Here is a 27468-nt window from a genome sequence, read left to right on the forward strand (position 1 = left end):
CTGCATTTGCATCATGAAACATAGTGAACAAAGATGCCAATTTAAGGGTTATTAGTTTACATAACAGCAATATTTACTGCAACATTTTTCATCAATTAGTTTAATGCATTTGCTCTAAGATTCCAACAGAATCATATGCAAAAATATCTTATTTTCAGGCATTTAAAGCAAAATGTATTTATGCCCACTAACAAAAAAATGCCTTATTAAACATTCATAGACATTGCAGGTATTTATTAAATCAGTTTTTTCACCAGAAGATATTTTTATATAATATCAGTCTTCACTCTGTTTATTGAACTCTTGCAAAGCCTCTTTCAAGAAACATAAAATATTTTACTGAGTAACAATACACTAAATTTCATTCTCAGCTCATTGACTTAACAATGTTCACTTAGTGAATATGAATTCTAAACGAGTTTTATCACATTGAACAATCTTACACTAATCTTGACTTTTGGCAAGGACAAAAAATACCATTAATATTCAAGAACTTTTAATTACAAATGCTGATTGGAAACCCAGTGACAACAACAGCCAAATTCACACAAATTTTTTTGAAAAAGGCAAAAAATCCTCATCCCTTAACTCCAGAAGAAATAGCTCTCTATGCTGGCATGTGCTTCCCCATTAGACCCAAATATCCTTCTCCACTATGCCTGTGCTGCTGCAGGTGGGTAACAACTCTAAGGAACTCCTGCTCAGAGTTTCAGAGAGACCTTTCTCACATGCTTGGCCCATCAAATACTCTAGTAAGAGAATATGTCATCTTAGATTGCATTCCTGTCTCCAACACTGGATCAGGGAAGATTACAGCTGAGATTAAGCTGAGTTAGGTTCAGAGCTGGGTTATCCCTCCCCCTTCAAACAGGGCTTCTTGTACACAAGGGACGGTTCCAGACAGTGAAATGAACAGAAATGGTTTGAGAATAATTACTAAAGTTAAAAGAAGTCTTTTCACCTTAGCTAATACATTAAAAATTTCAAAAGGGCTGTGGGCAAAACAGTGAGAGTAGTACACAGAGATTTTTCAGGAAGGCTGAGCTCAAGGAATTTGGGGGAAATGCAAGTATGAAGTAGCACACTCTGGGAGTTATAATTTTTCTCCTTTTCCCACAAAGGCTTAAATTCTTAAAATTCCAGTTAGTTTCAGGTAACTGACTGGGAAAAATAAGCAGCTCATTGTCCTGTGCCCATTGGTATCTTTTTTCTAAATTCAGAGATAATGAAGAATTTCATTAATATGAAACTTCAGAACATCAGATTTGAATCATCACTGTAAACCTACAAAGGGGAAGAATTTTTACTAAAACTTCTTCCATTCTCAGTGGAAATTTAATATTCTGAAAAGCATGACCATAAAGTCTAAGCATTGCTAAGGAATCTGTCTGGCTGAGGTGGAGTAAACCTTCCTCACTAGAGTTGTTAGGGTGTTATGCTTTCAATTTGTGACTAAAACAGTGTTGATAACATTGTTTTAGCTATTGTTGAGCAGTACTTGCACAGCATTGAGGCTTCCTCATTTCTCACACTGCCCCAAGGGGTATCCCATGTCATATAAGGTCATGCTCAAATAAAAACAGGGAATTCTATTTTTCCAAACCGTGGGCATAGTCTGGGTATGGGCCTAGGTGTGGGAGGTAGTGCGTGACTGTCTTTGTATCTATTTTAAAAAAAATAATTTGATCTTTTCTTCATTTAAACCATTCTTAGCTCACAGGGTTTCTTACTTTCCCTCTTCTGATTCTCTTTCTCATTCTGCTGGTGAGCAGAGCAGCTGAGTAGATGCTTAAATGCTGGTTGGGGTCAATTTTCTACCCTCCAAAAAGTACACAGAAAGGAAAAAAACAAAAACAAACAGCAACAATGAAAATTGTTCAAGATCTTTTAAAAAAAACCCAACCCAGAGAAGAAACCCAAAAGCTACTTATACCATCGTCCATTTATATTCAGGTTGGTTGTCTAAAAACTAATAAATTTTTTTTTCTTATCCAATTAACACGACATATTTTTAACACTATATTCAGTTAGTTACTGTACTGTAATTGGCATGTCATCTCTCCTAGTTGAACCTTTAAAAGTCCTTTCAGGTATTTATTTCAGACAGAGCACTCTTAACAGCTGGAAGAGTGGAAACAGAAAATAAACAAGCTTGGGAGTAACAAGGATCTTGCACTTGAGCTACAAGTGTTTTCAGATAAAGGTAATGTCTGGCATAACTCTTTCTTTCCACAGTGTCTCTTTTCCCCTTCCTCACTCTGCTGCTTTTACAGCAAGGTAAGATAAGGTCATAACACATTTAGCAACCTTAACCAAAAAACAACCTACACTAACTGGCACATTTTCACACCCTTTTTTTTTTTTTTTTCTTGCTATACCTCTCTTCCCACCCCTCATTTTTTTTTCACACAGTATTTAAGGCAGTTAAAGATTAAATGATTTGAATGCCAGACTTGAAAGGTAAAATACTCCAGTTTGCCACAATTTTTTTTGAGAGGATGAATGAAAAGGGAATAAATGACACAGTAGTCCTTTCATACCCCTCTTCTTCTTTCAAGAGCATTCTTTATTTCCCTCACTTTCAATTCAACCCATTCACAAAGGATTAGCATAACACATCTGTTTATGCTTGTAAGGGTTACAGCTGTAATCGCCTCACCTCATCACTTTACTTAGAAATCCTGTCTCCAGAGGAGTAATTCGATTACTCACAACAATCCAACTTTTGCCTAACCAAATAGGAATTCATTATAATGCTGTGCTGCTTCATCAGTTTACTATGAGTGGATGGGAAAAATATAGCAAAATGAATAGCTGGTGTGAAAGGAAGAAAGTAATTGTTGGCTAACAAAAGGCTGCCAACAAAAGGTAGGATGACAAGCAGAAATTCTAAGTCCCATGGGCAGGGTAGCTTCCAAACTACTAATGACTTGAGAGTTTTAGAAGTCTTGGGTTTCAAATAGGTATGGAAACTTTGGAAATTGATGAGAACACCTGATTGCTTCAACCTGACTAGTCTTCAGCAGGTACGGGGCAAGTGTGTAAAAACCTGAGGCAGAGCTTTTCCACCTGCTGAAGAATCACCATCATCTTCTCTTGGTGAAAAACACATTCATATTGGTCCTTAAAATGGCTTTTCTCGTCCTTTTCTTCTAAGATTCAAAAATGTACAGGAAGTAATCTTGGCTGCATACTGCTTCAAAGTAAAACTAGTGCTATCCTTAGCAACTGTCAGTGGATAAGGATAAAAGAAAAAGATAATAATGAGGACAACTGGCATCTCCAAATGACTTCCAGTTGTCCATATGCCCACAAGCACAAATCTAAGAAAAACTCACGCTGATTGTGGCACAGAAGGACAGCACTTGGGGCAGAAGCACAGATGCCAGGATCATGCCTTCTATTTAGAAGTAGAACATTTTATTTTGTTTTGTATTATTTCTGTAGAGTGATTTAAAATGCCCAGATATAATAAGTTCTCAAGCACAACATTTGTTATGCCAAAGGTTTAGGAGCATTAGGATACAGCTGACAAATCTTTAGCTGTTAGACTGGCTTAGGTTGCTTTTCAGCTTTTGGAGCCCGACAACTATCTTCTTGACTTTTATTTTTATAGATTCCTAAGGATTTCAACACAACATATGGGCAGCATTAAGGGCATTAGGATTTATAAATTCACTTCATCATTATAAAAACATACAAAGTCCGAAATATACTTGGGGTTAAATGGAATACATGTATTACTCATGGTCAAATTAAATATTGATGTGTTTTCGTCTGCATTAAAAAGAACAATAAAACACATTGTTTTTACAGTAGCCACGTGAAGAAAACATTCCAGACACGAAGGAAGCAGTTCAGTGCATTTACTTTAGTCTGATTTCTTTTTCAGCTGGAATTTCTTTATACTTAAAGTTGCTGCTCTTTTACATTCTTCTAGGCAGTTAACCTTTATTGTGATGTGTGTGTACTTTACAGTGACTGGAAATCAATAACAATTCTGATACCAAGCTCTTTTTGTCTTGAAAAACTTAAAATATCCCTAAGACAGCATATCTCTTCAATACTACTCATGGGAATTTACTAATAATTACATTGTTAGATGTGAGTGAAGAAATTGAGTACGTGAAATAAAAGCCAAACTTCGACATGAAAAAAATTCCTCAGAACACAGGAAAAATTGTGGGTTATTGTTATTGTGCAAATTTTTTTAAACATATACATGAATGCAAAAACTATGCTCACTCTACACAAATAAAGTTATCTGTATTTTTTCTCTTTCTTTCTTCCACAGTTAAAAATCAGGAGAGCAATCCCCCTAACCAAGACCTCTTGCTCTGATCCTAATGAGACTTCCAGTTTCAAGAGAGAAATCTACAGCAGCACAGAGAGATGGGGCAAGATCCAGCATCCAGCCTTAAATCGGTGAGACACCTCAAAAAATACACCAAACTGTTCAGGTACAAGAACACACATTTTCTTTTGCTTCCTGACACTTTTTGATTCACTATGGTTTATTTCCTGAAACTGAATTTACAGCACTAATTTTTATCTGAGTACGCTCAGTTTAAGAAATGAATTACTCTGCTTGCAGAAAAAGCAGCTCTGATACGTTGTGCAGAGAGTTCAGGCACTCTGAGAATTAGGCAATGCTCTCTACCCCAATGGAAACAAGATCTTTTTCTTCAATAGAGAACTCTCACCAGAAAAGTCGAAATACCTTGCATTAAACTGGCCAGTAATAATAAAATGGAAGAGAGAGTGGAAAGATGTCAGCAGAAACATGAAACCATGTATTATTGCACATGCCCCAAACCAGAAAAATGTCCTCCAAATTGCTTGACCAAGGTAAAAATACGCTGTGGGACTGTAAATATCACAAGGCAGCCATCATGCTTACAGATAGAGCACTGGATAGTGTTCATTAGAGTGATAACTTTTTTACTCTTTGTTGTAAAAAAGCTAGTTAGACATTTAATTGGGAGTCAAAAATTACACAGTTCACAAAAATAATGTGACACAAAAATCAGCAGAATACAAAAATAACTGACAGTTATCTGATCTCATAAAATGACTTTAAAACACAATAGCTAGCTTCAAAGTTGACAAAAGAAATATATATTACATCTCTGCTTAGCTTCCAGCTTAGGGATGCTTTATTTATGCTTCTGTCTCAAACACTTGTACCACAGTATAAATTGGTTCTAATTACCTTAAGTAGCTACATCCTGAGAAGGAAGAGAAAAAGATGAAAGGCTTACAGTCATCTTATCTTGCACAACTGTATTTCCCCTTTAGCCTAACAAATGTTAAGACAATTTGTTGCAAATCCTACATTTCTTCTCATGTAATCTTCAGCTATGGCAATGACAAAATTTGGCTTGATGAAATATTTCAGCATTGGATAGGACTCCATACATGGCTGAATCAAGTGTGCAGTACTGCTGATATATTTTGCTTTGACAAGAAGTGGAGCGAGCAAGTCAAGTGTGGAAGGAGTTGTATTTGAAGAAATTCTACCATTAGATAAAAAAAGTAGCTGTCACTCGATCTTAGAGTTTTGAAAAACTAGACAAATGTCTTGTTCAGCATAAGATGTTGGCTACATCCTCATTTGTAACAAATATTCTAGCAATCAGGGCTCTCTTGTTCTGGCAGTATGACCCCTCCTCAGTGACATGGGCTACATCCCACAGTCAGGTCCTGACAGGTTCACATCTTGGGCCTAGCTACATCCCACAGTCAGGTCCTGACAGGTTCACTTCTTGGGCCTAGCTATGCACAATGTGCTACTAACCAAGCTCACCACTTCTACGGGCTTGCTGGTGGCAGGCAAGGCACTTAGACCCTTAGTGCAAGCTCAGCAGCAGCAGCAGTACTTGCACAGCTGTTCCTCTCCTCCAACCTATAGACATTAGTTAATACAAAACCCATCTGGTTCAGGTCCAGTGCAACAGCACCGTGTGCCTAACATCCATCACATTATGTTCTGATCTATGCAAGCATCTCAGACCCCTCTGCCAGCATAGAAAATTGTTCTACCTAAGTATGTGTTTGCATTCATCTAAATAGTTCCTTGATTGGGTTACTCAAACATAAAGCATAAAATTTGTATTTCCTGAAACAATTTGGAAAAATACTTCCAGGCGGTTCTGTTTTGTGGGTATAGAATTTCACTGTCTAAATTTCACCATTACTAAAGGGACATCAAGGAAGTTGTAATTTCTGTTGGTCAGTACTCTGCATGCATAAATTGATTTCACTTTCCTTGTCTGAGAAAACTCTACAGTTCTGTTTGAATTAAATTTATATTAGTAAAGCTACTTGATTTGGCTAAGTAAAGTAATGTCTCAGAACTTATGCTGAGTAAGCAAATGCTTTTAATACAAAGGCAACCAAATTACCAGCTTTCATATTTGGACAAGCAAATAATGAAATTCAGTTTTCTATGAGAAGCAGCTGAGTGAGCTGTAGTTCTTTAGGCTGTAGAAAAGAAGGCTCAGGTGGACCCCATCGCTCTCTACAACTACCTAAAAGGAGGTTGTAATGAGGTGTGGGTTATCTCTTCTCCCAGGTAACATGTGGTAAAATGTCAGAAAATGGCCTCAGTTCGTGCCAGGGGAGGTTTAGACTGGGCATTAGGAAAAAATTGTTCACTGAAAAGGTGGTCAGGCATTGGAACAGGGTGCCCAGGGAGAAATGGTGGAATCACCATCCCCGAAAATGTTTGAAGAATCTGCAGATATGGCACCAGGGGAAAGTAGTTCAGTGGGTTAAGACCTTAGATTTCTTTTACAACCTTAACATGATTCTGTGATTTCTCAGTTACTAAACTGCCAATGACCTATCATAGAGGGAGGTTTTCTAAATTATTTTCAAAAGGAACATAAGAACTTGGTAGATTTACAAATATGGAGTGACTCCTGCAAATTGTCAGTGGCCTTTCCCACCTCAGTGTACAGCATGATCTAGGCTGAAATATGTAAGCAGTTGGTAGCAGCCAGGGAGCACTCCCCAGCTCAAATTACTGATCAAAAATCCTATCTAATCATGATGGCTAATATCTGACTGCTGTTCATGGGGACTTGAGACATACATTCCTCAAAAGACAGAGTAATCTGAAAAACCAGCCTCCTTATCTGATGTGTATGGCAGAATTTTCTGTAAATGAGTGAGTAGGAAAGGAAATACATACAGCAAATCTTTGATCCCATTTGAGATAGAGAGGACAGAGGTTCCTTCTAGATGTTTCACTGAGAAGATAAAGCACCCAGTACCCAGGTTTCACAGTGCAGTATCTTAAAAGCCTTTATACCAGGACAAAGAATGATAACCCTTTTTATCAGAGGTATACAAAAGGATGTGCTATGAAAGATGAGCACATGTATAAATATTATAGTTCTATGATTTCAAGAGGAATGGGAACTAACAAAATTTCTAAATTTTGGAATATTATAAGATAACAGGCCATTCAGGATTAAATCTTTATGAACTACTGGAAGTAAGGAACATTAAAGAACTGTGAGAAAATCTATTTATATTTGCAGAAAATAATTACAGCATGTTGAATTACCAGTTCTTACAAAATTTGTTACAAAATTCTAGAGGATGCAGCACCATCATTTCAAAAAAGAAATGGAAGACTCAATTCAGCAAAATCCTTGAAATTACAAACAGATCAAAGGTTAATTCAAGATTTGCTTGACTACAGACTTTCTATTGTAATGGGTTAACAAAACAAGCAAATTCACACAATCCGGATGGTGTTAATGTATGCAAAAATTAAGACTCACATTAAAAAATGTCTGTACTTGTGCAAATCAATTCCTTCCATATGTTGAAGCAATTTGAATGCCAATTACAGTAATTGTAGAATCCTATCCCTTCTCTCTCTGATATGGAAAAAGGGTCATCTATTGTTAAAAACATGGATAAAGCAGTAAAATCTCTTCCAATGGTTCTGGCAAATAGTCAACAGTTGGATTTTTCTGTTATTACCTAATGGTCTCAAGAATTAGCTGGACAACCAGAATACACGTCCTTATATCATAGAATAGTTTGGGTTGGAAACACTGTCACCTAGTGCAGTCTGGGCCCACTATAAAGTCTTGAAGGCCTCCAACTAGACACTGTGCCACCGATTACAACCCTCTGGGATCTGCCATTCAGCCATTTCTCAATCCACATCACTGTCCACTCATCCAGTCCACACTTCCTGTGTGTGCCTGTGAGGATATTGTGAGACAATGTTGAGGTAGGTAATATTTGCTGCTCTCCCCTTAACCATCAAGGTAATTACTTCATCGCAGAAGACAATCAGGTCGGTCAAGCAAGATTTACCTTTAGTGAATCCATGTTTACTACTACTGATCATTCATCTTTTGTCATTTATGTGGATAGAGGTGGCCTCCAGAATGAGATGTTCCATCATCTTTCCCAGGATTGAAGTGAAGATGACTAGGTGGTACCTCCCTGGGTCCTCCTCCTTGCTCTTTTTAAAGACTGGGATTACATTTGCTTTCTTCCAGTCCTCAGGTACCTCTCCTGATCTCCATGACCTTGCAAAGATGATCATGAGTGGCCTAGCCCTTCTTGTTGTCCTTAATACCCTTGACCAGATTTAATTCTTTGGCCTTGGTCTTCCCTGTTTCAACTTACTCTAACAATCTCTCTGTATTCATTCTAAGTGGCCTGACCATTTTTCCACCTCCTGTTTCAGCTCCATCTTTCTGCCTATGTTTGATTAATGACAGGAGTTCTTTATTCATCCGTGCAGGTCTCTTGCTTCTTTTGGCAGATTTCTTGTTCATTAGGATGTGTCATTCTTGAGCATGGAGAAATGGCAAATTCAGAAACACAGGAGCACGAGGGATGGAAAGATTCCTGTTTTCTGTCAGTACGTAAGGACCTGGTTTCATTGTCCCAGGAAGACTCACATTTCCATGATTCTGTGAAGTGTGCAGACATAACCTTTTCTCTACCATATTCACTTTTACCATACAGTGCCATTCTAATTTTATTTGGATGTTATGATGGCATAAGTACCCATTCTTCACCAGAGCAGGATATCTTCAGATTTAATTTCTCACAGTGTGAAACTGATGACACATAAGTGAGGATTTGCCTTAAACTCACCCATTAGCCACCTCATTATGCTGCCTCTGAGCTTTACTCTGCATTTCAACTGCCCATAGAAACCAGTTTTAGGCAATTTATTTTCCAACATGAGAAACAGGTCTGGCATAACTGGATGTCCTATAATCTTGCTTCAGTGCTGACGATGTGACAGCAATTTAGGAATGCATAATTCAGGGCAATATCCTGCAGTTTCATGGCAGCAAGGGCATGAAAGCAGTGCATCAGAAATGGTTTGTATGCTAGATGTGGAGACGATAAAATGTCCAAGCTTTGTAGCCCTACACAGAGTGACAACAACTAATGTACAATAGATATTTCCTTTTATTTGAAGCCAGATGCCTCTTATTTCAGACATGCTGCTTTAACATCCTAAATACTATATTGGCATTTGCTATTCCCTGCATGCCTTTCCTATTAACTGTGGAGTTTTGAAAAAAGTGTGCGGGTGAAGTAGCATTGCTATTCTCACAAATTTCAGTACTGTAGCATCAGCACAGACTACTGCCTCAGGATATTTTCCACCACAGCAAGGTTAGAGCAGGAGCTCTTTCTCCCCTGTACTAATGGCCTGGCCAAGCTCTTGGCAGACGTGCTGAAACAGTCGATAATATGTAGTCCGCTTATATATGTCTGAGTTACCAATACTCAGTCATCAGCAAAGAGCAAGTAACACAACTCAGCACATATGGGACCTCTGATTTAATGTTCAGGTTAAATATTCTGGCATCTGTATGGTATTGAATGTGGTTATTTTTCCTGTTGACTCAACAAAGCAGATGTTAAACAGAAGTGTCAAAGAACACAATGCATTTTAGGACCTCTCTGACAGTAAAGGGTTCTGGAAATCCATCCTGATCAAGCACCATCATCACTGTGCAGCAAAAAGGGCATTCCCAGTCCTTTCCAAACTGCTGAATTCACACAGAAGTCTCCAGACACTTCCTAAATTGACAGTAATGAAAACCATACACAGGATTGTAATTCTGTTCCCTATGCTTTGAATTCACCTGGCCACAAAAATTGTTTTAACACTGCTTGTAACTACCCCCTGCTGTGACAGACAGATGTGTGATAACCATATTATTTCTAGAAAGATCATCCTGCCTACAAGGTCCATCTGCAAGCCCTTCCAGCTGGCATCTTTCCAAAAATAGCCTGGTTGGTACACAGCTTCCCACTAGAGCAGAAAGCAGCATGAGCTCCTGAACTTCAGAGCCATCATCTCCTTATGCAGCTGACAAAGCATCAGTCTCTGTATTCGAATAATTTGGCAGCAGTGCCAATCAACCATACTGACTTGCTCTGAAACACATTGGAATGTTTAGGAAGTGCTACTATACTTGGCAGTGCTGCTCCTTGTTTCTAGATGACTATCTGTAGAACTTCACTTAGCTCTGTCAGAGATGACATGCACATAGTTTAGTAAATCCTTGTAAACTTCATGACAACAAAAGGTGGGACTTCATTTCTTTTAGTTAAAAGTGTTCAATTAGATACAAAGAAACATGGTGACAACTGATTTCAGGGTCTTAAACCGTTTTCATAAAGGTAAGTAAGCATATTTCTGATGTAGATGTTGCTGAATTTCTTCTGCATTCTTTGTGCACCATTCTTTTCTGATAAAATAGCTCATGTCCTCCTTGTCCATGTGCACAGTGAGCAGCCTTACTGCTAAAATATATTTTGTCTTCTACTCAAGATACCTCAGCATTAGGCAGCTGTTAAAGCAAGAATGAATAATTGCAAAGATTACTTCCTCTGTGGTAAGGTGTTGCATGTTGTCTATGCTGACATCTTGCCAATGCAGAGAAAGTGTCATTCTGCCTGAAGAGTACTGACTGCATATAAACACAATTTATAATTCCTAGAGACACCTTTCTCCTCCTTTCTTGAAAACAGTGCTGTCCCTTCAAAAGGCTGGTCTAAAACTTCACTACAGCACACATGAGCCAAATTCTTGTCGCTCTGAGGCTGAGCAAGCACGAGATGCCTGTGACAGGCTGTTAGAGGCAGCAATCTCTGCCTCATCTGCCTCACACACTCTTCAACCCCAAGCATTGCAAGAGGCCATTTCAGCCAATGGTAGAGTTGATCACAATAGAAAATGAAAGTTTACACAGGCTGCCTCTGTGGAAAGGGGTTAATGAGACCAGTCCTATAAGGGGTCAGAGTTTACCGTCTCTAAACTTGTAATTTTACAATGACAGAAAGAAAGGAAATATATTAGAAAAGACAAATGAGAGATGGTGAAAGAACAGTAAGAAAAGAGGAGATGAAATACACACCTGCACCCAGCAGTATTAGCAAAAGGTACTTTTAAATGTATGTCTATTATAAGCAGAATGAAGGATTTTCAACTGCAGTTAAAAATCTAATAGGTTCTGTAAAAACTCTGGATTTCTAGCTTTATGCCTCCATATTCTCTGCAATGGATGCAAAACACTCAGTGCCTACAGTCTGATTCATAATAATATTCAATAATATTTGTAATGGGTGAAGAGACCTAATAAATCAAACATATACTAAAAAAGTATATATGCTAAGATGCTGATCCTTGTACTGTATTAACATTCTTCTTCTAATATTTAAACATAAACTAGAAAACTCTTCCTGAATTCTTACTTCTAAAATTATCATTCTTTAGGAAATCTTTAAGGTTGCTAAGATTTAAATCTTTGTGCATACATGAAAATACTCACATTATAGGTTTTGTATCTGGATATCTGGAAGTGTCTCTCACTTAACTGATTTTTAAATAAACATCATCAAATATTCCATCAAGGGATCACACAATTTTTTATTTACAACCAAAGGTATTACTTATCAGAACTAGCAGATGTGGTTGCTCGGTGAGCTACTGAAATTTCATATACAAAAGAGAAAAATATGCCATGCTAATGTTCTGTTTCCATCTTTGGAAAGCTCAGCAAGTCAACTAAATTCTCCTCCATGAGTGATAAAAGACATTATGCAAAAGACCACTGAAGTTTAAACATGCATATGAAAATACTTTTCATATGAATGTGTGAAAAAAAAAGATGTGACTTAGGAAACACCTGCATTCTTCTCTATGTTTATGTTGCCACTTGGGTCTCCAGTTCCTACTGCGATGGTACAGCTCAAAGTCATTGTAAGAGCATTGATCCAAACACAAAAACAAGAGTGAGAGAAAATTCCTTTCAGATACATTTAGCATCTGACATATTCCCTTCATTTGTGCATTAATCGGTAACAGACATTTTTGAGCATCCTGCAACAGGACGTGATTTGACTTTCACAAATTTCCCTAAGAGCAGAAACATCATCAGGAGCAATTTCAAGGAAATAATTATGGTCTAGACAGATTTATGACTTCTAAAGACCTAATCCAAAGCACATTAATGTCAGTGGAAGGACTCCCATTGACATCAAAGGCCTCTGGATCAATCCCCAACTGCTGTGGGAATGAATTCAGAGCAGTAATGATGGTGGACTAAATGCACACTTGGAGTTGAAATGTTACCACCCAGACCTCTTTATTCCTCAAATCAGATTAAAAAGTCATTTTCTGCCATTTCCCAATTACTTCCAGATGCGCATCATCTCAAATGGCATTTTCGTCCATCTGTATGAACCAAACATGCAGAGAGATAGAGAGGTTCTATACTGCCTGAACTAATAACACAAATGAAAACCACAAGGGAAAATAATGTTGGAATTGATGAAGTTCTTGTTTTAAATGTGGACCGAGAAACCCTGGACTTCATTTATTCCCTCTAACTATTTTGTGATAGAGCTGCCAGGCCCACCATTTCTTTATTTACTGCCACAGTAGATTTCTTCTAATTAAATTTTCAATATTTTCCTCTAGCCCACTAAGCAAAACAAAAGAATACACATAAATCAGTGTTAGCCTCAAACTTGGCAGCCTGAAAACTGTCACAAATGTCAGCTTCATATACTCTGCTTAATAACAGCTCCGCTGTCCCTTCTGTCCTCTTAAATGTCTATTTACATGCTAAATAATTTGAAGCATCACTCTTCTCTGACCATGTTAATCTAGTTTCACTCCCTTAGCAGTCAGTAACATTTCAGACTGTAAAGTGAAATGCTGATGTTGTGTGTGAGTGGAAACCATCCAAAGTTTTACACTTTGAGTCAAACTCAACTCCAGGATATGACAGATCGGTCACCAACATAACCTATTTACTCTGAAGTGCACACACCTTCTATTTACTTCAGTTTATCAATACTTTGGTTAGGCAGGTTTGGTTATCACGTATTCATTCTGATATGTGCATGTTATGAACTACTCGATGGTCTCAAGTTTTGCCAGGGGATCTAAATTAGGTATTAGGAAAAATTTCTTAATGAAAAGGGTTGTAAGGCATTGGAACAGGCTGCCCAGGGAAGTGGTGGAGTCACCATCCCTGGAAACATTCAATAAACATGTGGGTATGGCACCTTTGGACATGGTTTGGTGGTGAACATGGTGGCTAGGTTGATGGTTGGACTTGGTGATCTTAGGGGTCTTTTCCAACCTTAAAAATTCTGATTCCACAGTTGAAATCTGCCTTACTAAGCTAGTATTAGGAAGTTCAAGACTTTCTTTAGGAAATTATATATAACAAATGTTTAAATCAAAGACATATTTCCTAACTCCATCTTTCCATTCCTATTGAATATTTAACTTGTTATCTCAGCCTCTGCATTCTTCTCTGCTCTTCAGAAAACAAGATTTTTTTTTAAATCTTTCTTCAGTTACTTCGTGTGGGAAACCAGATTATTAGTGAATGGGTAATCCTACTATCTAGAGTCAAAAATTAACAAGGTAGAGAACAATTCAATGTTGTCAGAAAAACAAAAGAAAAATGCACTGACCATTGGTTACTAAGAGTTTCTGGATGAGAAGGGGATTCAGTTTAACAGAGGAAGACAGTATTGTCTAAAATTGTCCAAGGACCTAAACTTGTTCACAGTTAATATATTTTCTGGGCTATATCTGTAACTGGAAATGGTGATTTAGGTATGTTGTACTCACCGCCTGTGATACAAGGAGTTGTTTTTAACATTGTTTCAACTTGATTTCCTCAAGAATCAAAGCTTATGTGAACAGACTGTGTACATGTCTGTAACTTTTGATACTCTCCTCACATCTAATAACTCAGCCTGGCCAATTCACTCCACTGTGCAGAAGGGCAAAAGTTAGTCATTAAGCTCTCACAAGTGTCATGGAAGTAGGTGTCTGGAAAAAGGGGGAATCCTATTGTTAGTCTAATTTAGGGCTATCATAGAATAACTGGCATTCATCCTTCAGCTGCAAGTACACAGGAACTGCTCAGGAGGCTACTTTTTAAACAGGTGCTGCTCCAGCGTTTTCTACCACAAAAAATGAAGTCAGTGTATTTCAGTGCACCAGACACTAGCATGTCTCTCTGTTTACTCAAAAGCATTTCTTCAAGGCACACCAATAAGGAGCAGCAACATACTTTAGTCATGATTTGGCACCATCTTTTAGATGACTTGACACTTCAGTGCATTTGTTATCAGAAGCACATGAGAGCACTGCATCTGGAATATACAGACTAAAAAAGTACAAATGCTTCAATTTAAATCTGTTTGCTTTCATTAGTTTGACACCAATAAACAAAGTATTTCATCAATTCCCAAAAGTAGAAGGCAACCTAGGGAATCTTATGTATGAAATCCATTAAAATGCATGAAAAGCATGTTGCTAGGGAATTGTAAAAAAAAAAAAATTAAAAATTAGTTAGGTATGAATTTCTCCTGGACAAAAACATGACATTACAGTCATATTTTTTTCCATCTATACATCTTATTGGTGTGAATATACACAGTAGATAAACCAGATACTTGAACAAGATAGAAATAGAAAAGTAACTTCACTGGTAATACTGAACTTCACTACCAGGGAAATTTTGTCTTAACATGCACCTTTTTATGTTGTCCCTCCCTGCTCCTTTCCACCACAGCTTTTTAAATTTTTTAATGTCTTCACAACATATTCAAGGCATAATTCAGTTCGGCCACCTCTAGGCTGCTTCCAGACACAGGAGATGACACAGAACTACACACTACATTCATAATGGAATACGTAGTTTAGAATTTCCCAGATTTTAAGCAGGTATGTTCACTTTGCTGGAGTGCATTAGGTAAGGTGAGACAGTCCCTTTTTCCCTATGAAAATATTACAAATGTAACCAGATATCTCCCATGCCAATGATACAATGTGATCTTACGACAAAAACCAACCAAACAAATCAGGGTAACCAGAGGAGCATATGCAAGAACAATTACATTAAGTATACTTTTCTTTGAGTACAACATATCATGGTATTACTATTAAGATGAAAACATAGGGGGGAAAAAACTCAGTATGAACTTTCAAAAAATACTTCAAAATACCAGTATAACTCATTTGAGAAATATGAATGTACATGACTCTGAAATGATGATTCCTAATTAAATGCACTCCTACAGAGGAGGAGAAAGCGTTTTCTCCTAATGTTGCTTCCCTGTACAATTCATGTCTAGCAATTAAAATAAGTCAGAGAAAACACTTTGGTTTTTGGGTCCACTTTCAAGGAATTTAGCACTGATATCTCAGGCAATGCAGTTACTTCAGGAAAACTTGTCTTCAATCAGAGTGTCAAAGGCTCACAATGTATAAGGCTCAAAGGTAAGAAACCTCGTATTTATTTTGCCTTTCTTTTAGACTACAGCCATCAGGGGGAATGTGACTGTTGCAGAAGAGGAAGGTGTAAGCAACCACCAAGATTTCTCTTGTTACCATGAACATTGCTTTGAGACTGAGGGGAATACGTGTGGTTAAGCAAAAAATAATTTCCTCATATGACAGGTGAATTCCCTTCTTGTTTTATTATTACTATCCAGAAAATTTATGATGAGAGCAACCATTGCTTTTCTGTTTCACAGTCCCCCAATATTTTAAGTTTTCTGAGCCTTTCAAAACTCTCCCTAGACCCAAATACTAGCAGTACATGCTTGTGGTGCATAAACATCTGTTTATGCAAATATATTTTAATTCAAACATTTAATCTTGCCAGGTAAATATAAGAAAAATAATGCTGATTTACTTTTTACAGAAGACTTAGCTCATGGTTTTAATTTCCTGTTTTTAGTAGCTTACCTCACTTGATGAAAATACTAAAACATCTTAAGAAGTACTTTTTTTTCTGGTTTCTCAAGAACACATTTGACTGCTACTATCTCATTAGAGGCATCATCTTTTCATTTGAACAAGGTTTAAATTGAGAGAAGTTATTGAAATAATGGGGCTGACATGTCTCTGCAGTGCCTTAATACCTGGTTGCTCGTACCTAAAGTTGTTTTTATGCTGAATATCAAGATGCAATTAGAAAGAGACAAAGTAAGTGCTGGGCCTCTGCAGAAGACTCTTTGGGCATTTGTAAACTCCTTGCTTATTTATGCTGCCAGAGTCTGTCAAACAACTCTCATGTCAGCACAATCAAGCCACCAAAACGAATGGCTATAAATACAGTCAAAGCAAGAGATAACAATAAGCAGAACAACTAAGTCCTCATTTGAAGATGAAACAGTGTTTTTGAGTGAGCAGTATGTGATTAACCTGCTGTATGTGGGGTCAACATGATTTATTCTCACAGCTATGCAGTCAGCATTAGTCCTGGAACTCACTTGCTGTCAGAGACAAGCTTTCCTCAAATCAACCCTCCCCTACGTCTCGCTAACACTTGGAGCTCTTACTTAGGAAAATTAACTGTCATGTCCTTCATTTAAATGATTTCCACCCCTGTTTCAAAGTAATTGTTAGTCTAACAGACAGTTTGCCCATGTGCACTTTCTTCTCTCCTGTCCATCTGTGTGCTGCCTGCAACACTTGAGCATTCTAAAAGTAGATCTTGAAAACCACAGACAGAAAGGGGGAAAAAAGAGGTGTCCTTATTTTGTCTAAATTCTGGGTATTGCTAGAACATTACTCTCTTTGCTCAATACCAAAGAATAAAAAGCAGCAGACCATTTTAACACAATCGAGTGGTTCAAAATAGAGCGATAGTATAGGCTTTGCTTTGAACCTTTAATAAAAGTACCACAATTCATTAAAAAAGCTACTGTGTGTGTGGGGACGAACCTCTTACCTTTTGTAGCTATTCGAACACACTGAGTTTTGGTTTCCTGTTAAGGAAAGAAAAGTAAAGAAAACAGTCAGATCAAGGGCTTTTTCTTGCCCTGCCCACTCCATGAATTCATCTTAGACCTACTGATGAGTTGGTTCAACCCAATGAGTTGGCTCAGGGCTTTGGGCTTAGCAGGGGTGGAGGCTGGGGAATTTTGTCTTGATTGGACTATACTGTCCAGGATAAAAATGGGGAGAAAAAGTGCAGGACGGCCCAAATATAGCAAAATTTCAGGTTATTAAAATCAAATGGAAATCATGCCGTAAGAATACAAAGAGAGGGTGCAGCAGGAGGAAAAGGGAGGAGTGATGTTTTTTATGTCACAGCACAAAAATCCTAAGCTTGTGTTGACCTGAAACAGCACTGTGCAGCAAAGAAGACACATTCACTCAGCACTGATTCCAAAATTAGGTCTTGCTACAACCTGACGCTCTTGAAGCACCTCAAGCACATGAGCAGCACGCTCCCTCATGCTTCTGCATGTGGAATAAGCACAGATGCAGCTCAGATATCCCTCCACATATGACACAGTTAATCTACAACCTATACAATCTGCCCAGGAGACAGTGATTTGACAGCAATGTGCTTCAGAAAATGTTGCACATGCAAAGACAATTTGCATATAATTTACCACTCTCTCCTTTCCCCTCAGAAGTTTGGTCAGCAATTAAATCAAATGAACAGAGAAATGACTTGGTTATGCACAGTTTGGACAACTTGAACAGACAAGGGTCAATCATAAATGGGGTTTTCTGACCTTACTGTACAATGTGAAGTCATTTTAAAGGCAAAAATATTGAAATAGCATAAGGTTGTGTGAGAGGATGCAGCTGCTGTGGTATTAGATCACTCTAAAACATATTAGCATGTAATCTGAAAATATAATAATGACCATTTCATTCTATAAAATATGCTCACTCTAGTTCTCCATCCCTCAGCATTCCATCCCTGAATACATCCCTTGGCATCTATCTCCTCTTGAAGATTCAAAAGCAACAGGTAAAATACTTTGATGCCAGTTTGTAAACACGGCTTTTAGAGCTAGCAAAACTCTAAGTTGAGGCACTGTAAATGTTCAATAAGGACAATTTTTCAACTGACATGAAAGCCCTGTGAAGTTTACTAACATACCATAATCTTACCTATTCTCCCTAGTTACTGGATTTACTTGTCTGTTTCTGTTCAATATGTCTGTGAGGATCACAGAGTAACCTCCTCTCAACCCTACCATGTACTTCAGAGCCTACTTTACTTCCCTCTGCCTATTTTGGTGATCCCACACATTTACAACAAAGCATCTGTTTAAATATTCTGCAGTTCAGAGGTTATCTTACAACCACTCGATCTCTGTCCTTGGCAGAATGCAGTGCAGTTCCCCTCAAAACCCACCCCTAAATCCCTGTAGGAGCAGAAATCTGATCTGAAGTTTCAAACATAATAAAGAAATCTGTTTTAGGATTAAAATCTCCCAAACTGAAATCAAGTTTAAGTAAAAAATACTGTGTTCTCTCATTTTCTACTTATCTGTCAAAATCTAAAAGTCAGAATAAATATTTAGTTTTTATTCAGTATTTTCATTTTACTTTTCCCTCTTTTTTTTTCTTTTACCTCAGATAATGAAACAAGTTTCCTTACAGTGCAGTCTACTGGAAATCCACAAAAACAAAAGGAATTATTTCTAACAGGTGAAGGAAATATGGATGAGTGTCTAGCAGTCACCTTTTATTTTGCTTTTGTTTACTTCATGCAGCTCTTTAAATTGAAACTTAAAAGAGGACATGGTCTACTGAATCAGAAAAAAACCCCTCAGTTTTCAAACACCTTTGTACCCATTCTGACTTGATGCATTTCTAATTTTCAAAATCATAGATTTTCTTCAACAGACTCCAAGGCAAGGCTGCCTGTTAGCAATGATTTGTTTAGTCATCAGAGAGACCCAAGCATAAGGAAGGTTATACACTGCTTCTGCTCCTTTCCAGTGGTTCTGGTGGATATCAGTGATTATCAGTCTAGTTGCCCTTTCTAGTCCCTGTCTGAGCAGCCTGGACACTTCAATTTTCTAAATTATATATCCAAATATTAAATTTTAAATATCTAAAGCTTCTCTGTCTACCATATTTTCCCTTCTTACCAATCCTTTTCCTCTCCCTCATTTTTTATTTACAAGAGGAAAAACCACTTGAGAGCAACAGCCTGGGCTTGCAGAGCCACAGCTGTTCTTTGCACCTGGAACCTCTCTCCCTGACACTTTTCCTCCCTCCACATGCATACAGAGCCAGTAGCAGAACTCAGCAGCAGAGTTAAAAAGAAACACCAAGGAGGTAATGAAGGTGAATGATAGCCATAATTCTACTGCACAGCAGTGCTGCAAGCCTGAGGTACACTTCCTCAGAAAGACTCTCAAACTCATGGTGGGCCAGGGGTTACTTATACTCAAGAACATTTTTACTCTTTATTTGATGTACAGTGTGAGAGGCTTAAAAAGTTTGTAATGTTTTTTTTTTACCAGCCCACTGAGAAGCCCACATTCTCTTTATCCTGCAGCAATTTAATCTTCTGAAGAGTTCAGGTACTGAGAACTGGGCAAAGTACTGGGGATGTTATTTACCAAGGAGACAGAGTCACAGTCCTGAAATTACTTCCCTCAGACAATTACTAGGAGATGTATTAAACTCTCATCTAGTAGCAGTCACTATGACACGAGGCTGATGTGAAATGTGAATGGCTCACTGCCACGCTGTGACAGCACCGAGGGGATTTCAGCCATGCCACTGCCAACACCTCCCACATCCAACTCCAACAGTCCTCACTGTCATCACAGGCATGTCTTTGACTCCGTCTAGGAGAAAGGTGTTGTCAGCACTTGCCTTCTCAACGCTGCTCATGGCCTGGAAATAGATGTTGTAGCCTTTCCGAGGAGCCAGCGGCGGGTTCCAGAAACCTTGGTACGTCCTGTTGTCACCCACTGTAAAGGGGGCTGGCTCTGGCAGGTTTCCTGGGGGCAGCTGAGCAGCAAAGTAATATGGTGACCCTCCACTAAGAGCAGTCTGATAGGTGACAGGGATTTGGTAGCACTCCATGGCACCAGTTTCTCGCTTTGTTCGGTGCGGGTGCAGCTCTTCAACAACAATCTGGTAGGCACTGGTGAGACAGAGGAAAAAAGGACAAGACGGGAGATGGATGCAGAGAAGAAACAAAGGCTGGAAATACAGAAAAGCTATTTATTTCAGCTGTTGGAAAGAAGCAGCATCCATTTTTTTTCATGAAAAACAACAATACAAATCCGTACACGACCTCTTACTATTACTTTCTTTTAAACTTTTTTTTCTTTTGAAGAAACACAGGAACAATTGCGTTAAACTACAACAGATTAAACTCTTGGCTGATCAGAAGCAATCTGAAGTTAGCATTTTCTTTTGAAACAGTATTAGAGAAAGCTGAGCTTCAAGACCCAACATAATGGCTGCCTCCAGGCTGTGCTTGAAGCACCAATTTGCAGTTGTCATATCATTAGAGACAGAATGTGCTGACAGGCTTCTCCACCTCTTGACCTTGCTGTGGCTTCTATCTTGGCTCAGAGCTATGCAGATCTAAAGTACAAGTGACATGCTGTAATACAAGCACAGATGGACAGAAATCTGTCCATTCCACTGAAATAGACTGCCTCATTCCTTTACAGTTGTCAGTGATAAAATGTTATGAATTGCTGAAGCAAAGAGTATTCAGCCCATCATAACACCATCTCGACCTCCCAATACCTCTGTTGAAATGGATCATGGCTTGGTCACTTTTCAAAATCACCTGCTCGAAATAGAACAGGTAATTATAATTCTTGTTTCTCCTTTAGGGGAACTACCTAACTGCTGGATGTTACCAACTCATTATCAGCTTCCTCTGCTTTTCAGAAGTACAGAATTTACGTAGTGAGAGCAGAAGGCAATCCTTCATTTTATAAGATAAAAAAAGAAGTTTGGGGTTTTAAGGCATGTAGACAAGAAACCTGAAGCTTTTGAATTAAACTGGCAGACTTGTCTGTCTTGGGTTTGTTATAAAGCTTTCTAAACCGAAAAGGTAAAATTGAACCAAGTTCCCGAAGTGTCATTGCATTGCTGCAAGGACTCTGAAAGGCAAAGACTGTCTTCCTCCTTTCAGAACTTATGGGGTAGTGTTAAATTATTTTGTCAATTTTCTCTGCTACTGCTGCCCAGAAAACCCAATAACTGCAGTGGCAGAGATAAAGTATGATACTGGAGAATGGAAGAAAGAGAAGAAATAAAATGGAAAACTAGTTTCACGTCTTCCTTAAGCTGAAAGAAAATGTTAGCATCCCCTTTTCCTAGCATGTAAAAATTAAGCAGGTATGACTCTTTCATTTCAATGTGTTCAAGAAGAATATACAAAGTCATGCCAGTTTTGAAAGTCTAGGTAGAAAGAAGAATGAACAAAGAAAAACAAAAAGTTAGACCAGGGAATATCTATTTCTCATAAACTGACCATGAACTGAGCTCAGTTATACATCACCTTCTGTTGTAAACTTTATGTATTAACCATCTCCAGGTAATGGGGACTGTACCAACAAATCACTTGCACAAAACCCCTGTATATCCAGCATATTTCTTTATGCTTCAAAATAAATGCACTAGCAAAAACCCCTAACAGCATTGATATTTTAAAAACTTGACAGGACGAAAAATATTTTAAAAATTTTTATTTATAATGACCCAAGCTAAAAAATGACTACTGGCATTCATTCCCTCTCTGGCCTGGCCCTGGACCCAGGCATGGTAAAAACACTGTTTCAGAATTGGGCAGACAACCAGCTGGAGAGCGCTGGGACACAGACACCACGTCTCTGCTGCCTGAATTCTGCAGTCTTCTCTCATCAGCTGCCAGTGGTCTGGGACAAACACAAATTCTGCTCTCAGAAGTGACAGAAGAGCAGGAAACTTGTCTGTGACACCCTTGGAGCTTCAAAGGAGAAAGCCAGCAGGGACAGAGGAAGGACAGTGTAATGCCTGCACGTGACAGACACAATGGTCCCCTGGAACAGCCTGGTTTGTCACACAGCTCCAAAAATGAGACACACCACAGTGACCAAACCAACCCCTCTTTCCCCCTCCAATTTATAGAATAAGGGATAAATGTGGTATCCTCATTTTAAGGCATAGCTCCTTTTTTTTCAAGTCTCCTTGGAGACCCAAAATATCAAAGATGAAGGGCATAAGAATCAAACTGGTTAAAAGTCTCTTTTTATAGCATTCTTTAAAAGAGCACTGTAATTTTTGAATGGGATATAAAAAGTATGGCAAAATTTTAAGCATGAGACCACAATAAAATGTGAACGTTCTGAAAAGACTTTCAAATCAATTAATTTATTTAAAATATATTCCAAAAATGCTTTTTGGACCCCCCCATATGAAAAGCTACAGATATACATATTGTAGTCATCTACACTTACACAACAGGAAAAATAGGAAATTGCAGAAACTCTTTTAAGTCTCAAATACAGCTTTATTTTTATTTTTTAAAAAAATGTATTTTCACCAAGTATATTTAAATAAAAGATTTGCCTATCCTCTTCAGATAGGTGATCTGGAAGTATTTTTCATGCAGCATTATAGGCTAACAAGACATGGAGGAATACAGTCATTTACCTCTGGGCCCTTTGTGATACCATCTGTTTAAACCCATTTACTAAAGACTGCAGTGGCTCCAGAGCAGCACTGTTACTCTGTGTGCACATTACAGTATTAGGAAAGGACACCCTGCTGTGACATGTGATGAAACGAGTCAAAGCTAAGTTTGCAACTTGAAAAGTGGGGTGCTCACTGGCTGCAAATGTGTTTTGATATCAGATATTAGTGAAAATTTAACTCTGTACTCTGCTTATCCCTGTGTCTTTACATATAACTAATCCTAGTTCAATTATCTTAGGTTTTCTATACATTATTTTTTGTGCTAGGGAGAATTCAATTATTGTGAGAGCTTTTTGTGACAGGAGCTGAGGGAATTCCTACAATAGCATTTTTTCCTGGTCTTTCCATACAGCAAAGAAAGATTAAAATAGGGAAATAAAGAGAGAGTGGAAAGCTTAGATGACAATATTCCTTCTCCTTGATGACTAAAATAAATTCTGAGCTATTCTGAAGAGTAATAAAAATTTCAGAACCTGCTCCATAAGTCATCAGGATCATAAAGGCCAAACAGCTGTCTGAGACAGCCAGGTAAGCAGAGAAATTTTATAGATACAGCAGCTGAAAAGTTCCTGAGCTGAAAGTTTCCATGATTATTTCTTGTGACAAAACTTTCTTTTTTTTTTTATTAACTTAAGAAAACCTGTACAGTACCTCACTACTGACCAAGACAATTGCAAACAGGTGAGGAGGTCTCTGTCATCCTTTTAATCCCTCCCTAAAAATTCAGGCTTCCAAAGAGATATAGCAGTGGTGAATGTTGCTCATACTTTAGCCCTATTCTGAGTAGACTTTAAATACCTGCTAGACATTTCTTTCTACGTATCTAGTGCAGATACATCTTCCTCTCCTTTGACAAGCATCAGACTGACTGACGAGCCAAAGTTTCAGCCCAAGCTCTTGGAATTCTAATTGACAGTGATTGTTTTAGTTGCTCCCTGTCATGGTGCCCTTAATTAATCTTGCTTCAAAATGAAAACAACCTAATTCTTCATAAGAAAAGCACTTTAACCATCGAATAAAATAAATGTAATCATTAAAACTTTACTCTGATTCTGATGTACTCTCTTTGTAATCCTCATCTGCAGTAGGATTTGAAAACAAAAGATTGTTTTTCTGGTACTCAGTTAGGAACCTTCAGAAAAACTACAGCAACAAATCACATCTTCAAATGAATCACCGAAGCACCATTGATTCTACTGACTGAAATCTCATCCACAAGATTGATGGTGAAACAATACGCACTTCAAAGTGAGCCTGAGACATCCAGCTTTGTCTCCCTTTGCATTTCTAGTTTGTAATTTTGTTTTAAAACTCCAGGAGGCCATAAAGAATGCTAGGGATTGCACAATAAAACCTGACAGTGAAGGTATTATTGGAGTCACGTTTAAACTGTGATGACTAGGGCAGCCAGGCAGTGTCTTAAAGAAATACCACACATAGATTGTACTTAAGATAAGGAATGTCTGTCTGCTGAGGGGCTGTGCTGATGGGGAGGCTATGATAGAAATCTGATCATACCATAAGTCCATTTATAAAAGGAAAAGAGTATCCAACTAAGCTTTTTTAATTTTCCTATTTTTTTTTTCCTTTTCCTATTTTTTTTTTTTTTACATGAACCTACTGATATTAATTTAAATGACCCTCTACAGCTCCAGAGATTACAGGGCTGGGTAGAAACAAAACTTTTCAAAAAGCCAGCTGTATTCTTCAGGGTCAGGCTAAAGAACAGCATCTGAGTCTCTGCTACTCCATCACAGCTGCAGACACCATTTTTTTTCCCACCTACCTAGTAACACTCATTATGGCAGTAAGCCAGCTTCTAGAGGAAACAAAACTGCGGTGTGGATGGAGTGAAGCTTCACTAAAATATATCATTAGGTTTAGCAAAATGCATTGAATCAATTCAGAATTTCAGTGTGCTACATTTATCTCCCTATTAGGAAGCTGCTGAAAAGTACCTGACTGCAATATGCATAACTTCAGGAAAAGCAATAACACCATGCCTTCTGCATTCCCCTGGAGAATGCTTCTCATTCCAAGTGAAGAATAAAACACCTGGCTGATTTTAAGAAAAAAGCCCAAATCTCCAGTTATGGTAAAGGACTTATTTCCTTGGCCACTTGATGTTAGGTTTTAGAAATTAACTCAAATGGAGAGGGAAGATGACAGAAAGGAAGAAAGAAGTATGCTTTTTTGAGAACACAGTCAAACAGCAATTACTAATACTCTATGAAAATATCGCTATCAAACTGTCTATTAACATTTAAAGCATAGATTCTTTCTGCCATCTTCACAGTGACAAGCTCATGCCATTGAACTGAGGATGCTGTGAGGAAAACTAACAGAAGAAATGAGTTTGTCTGCTGCAAGTTTACTCTGCAGCAAGTTCAGAACAGAGAAACCACAACTTCTTGAGCTAGGTTGAGTAATTCTCTAGCCACATCCCATCATGCTAGCAGTTCACAAAAGAACCAGCCCTCCAGGAGAGGAACCCAGGATCCAAGATTGACCCCCTGAAGATGTGTGGTGGGATTGAAGGTGGAAGCCTGCTGCTGTCAGCACAGGACTCCCTGGACCAGCTGCTCTAAAGAAGATGTGCACCACTGCCATCAGTAGATCCCAGTGGTGTCCATCAGGCTTGCCCTGGGCAAGAATTTGCCTCAGCTCCCTCAGGTGGCCAGACACAAGACTGAAAAGATGTAGCATGGATTACATGAGAGACAGATATCACATTTCCCAAACAAGGACGGCTTTCATGAGGGCCAGCACCAGGACTCTTGGAAGTCTTTAAAAGCACCTTTAAAAGATATAGTGATGTAAGTTTAAGCACCTGCAGATTTGGGAGCATTTTCAGACCACAAGTCTGGTTTCCATGGTATTAGTTTAAAAAAAAATTCCTTATTTTAAGAATCCAAGTCCCGTACTGAAAGCCATCCTGTTTCCCAAAAATCCTAGGTTTGCCCCACGGCAATTTCTCAGAAACGAATGATACGTGGGATTACAATTTTAAATATAACACATCAAAATCTCCAGTAAAGGGGATGAATCTGGATTATCTTCTATGACAGAATATAAATAAATAACTTGATAATATTAATCATAAGAGTGATTATATGATAAGCACATAAAAATGCACATAGGTATGTGACTCATCCCCCACAACATTCAGGTAAAACATACATTCCTCTTAATGGAAATAGACTTAAGAAACAGTTAATTTTCCTTTGCTTTTAGGGCTTGGGCATGTGACTCGACATCAACTGAGCCGTGATAGTGGACTTAATGTAACACAGAATGAAATGCATTAGCCTGTGTTTCTCTAAAATGTCACAAGGGTAATAGCATGAAAACCTTCAGATGCTCAGCAGCTAATTAACCCCCAATTAGTCAACCCTGCCCCTGAATATTGCTGATGCAGCCACATCAGTAAAACACAAGTGGAATCAAATAATATCATAAAATTTTTACACTAGCGAGTAGACGTAAAGAGCAGAACGTGGACTAATCTTTGCAAACAAAATTAAATTATCTCTCAACAGAGAGCAGAAAGGGAAAGACCCCTCAAAGTTAACATAAATGAAACATTTTAATATGATTAGAGGACACGCCAAATAAAATTTAATAGCTTGCTACATGATTCCTAGTAAGAAGCACTCTCAGAAGAAAAAGGTCAAATAGTTTGTATTCATCACTATTATTCTCCCATTTCCCCACAGCTTACAATTTTCCAATCATACTGAAGCTGACTTTGAAGCACTGGAGAGAAAGTGTTATTTTCAAATCTACTTTCTGACAAACACCTTTCATCCTCATATTTCAGAGGCACAGTGAGAAAGTAAAATGAAATTATAATGTCTAGAAGGTGGTTCTGGGGACCCTATATCAAACAGGTCAGGTAGCTGAATGATTCAAGTCATGACTATCTTCTAAGAAAAACCCTGCCAAAGCCAGAGTTTTTTTTAATTACACATCTATTGGCAAGCTAGGTGTGGGTAAGAAAAAAAATAGTGATGTTAAATGAATATCACTCACAAATGAACAGCTCTATGTACAATGACACAACAAACATTAAACTAAAAAAAAAAACCTCTTCTTGATTTTTCTTTTTTGTATATATATATATGTATTGGTTTTTTACCTGATAGGTGCACCTTTGGCCTGAGCAGGTCTCAAGAGTACAGTTATTGTAGTAGCAGTTTCATTGAGAGATGCATCAACTCCTTCATAGTCCGGTAACGTGGGAGCTGATTAATGTTGAGCAGGAAGGAAAAGAACAAGAGACAAATCAGTGAAAACATTTTGAATTTTTATGAGGTTGTGGCTGTTTGGAATATAGAACAAAGCCACAATCTTTATTAGCCATGTGAGTATTTTTAAACAGTTTTTTCAGTCAGGCACAATCTTTTACTATGGCATGAAATGGGATTTAATGAACAATAGATAACTGTCTCTAACCA

General features: G+C 38.1%; 1 protein-coding gene across 12 annotated transcripts in view; it reads right to left on the bottom strand.

Moving 5' to 3' along the window:
- PTPRK (protein tyrosine phosphatase receptor type K) overlaps positions 1–27468 on the bottom strand; it is a 382447-nt gene that overhangs the window by 50443 nt on the left and 304536 nt on the right. For all 12 annotated transcript variants that reach the window (XM_086877038.1, XM_086877024.1, XM_086877026.1 and 9 more), the window contains exons 11-13: positions 27150–27255; positions 20183–20456; positions 17277–17313 (exon numbers count right to left, since the gene is read on the bottom strand). In XM_086877038.1, the coding sequence (XP_086733164.1) occupies positions 17277–17313; positions 20183–20456; positions 27150–27255 (417 nt within the window). The remainder of the gene's footprint in view (positions 1–17276; positions 17314–20182; positions 20457–27149; positions 27256–27468) is intronic.

The sequence above is a fragment of the Cyanistes caeruleus genome, chromosome 2 (assembly GCF_971803275.1).
Source record: "Cyanistes caeruleus chromosome 2, bCyaCae1.hap1.1, whole genome shotgun sequence".
NCBI classification, from domain to species: Eukaryota; Metazoa; Chordata; class Aves; order Passeriformes; family Paridae; genus Cyanistes; species Cyanistes caeruleus.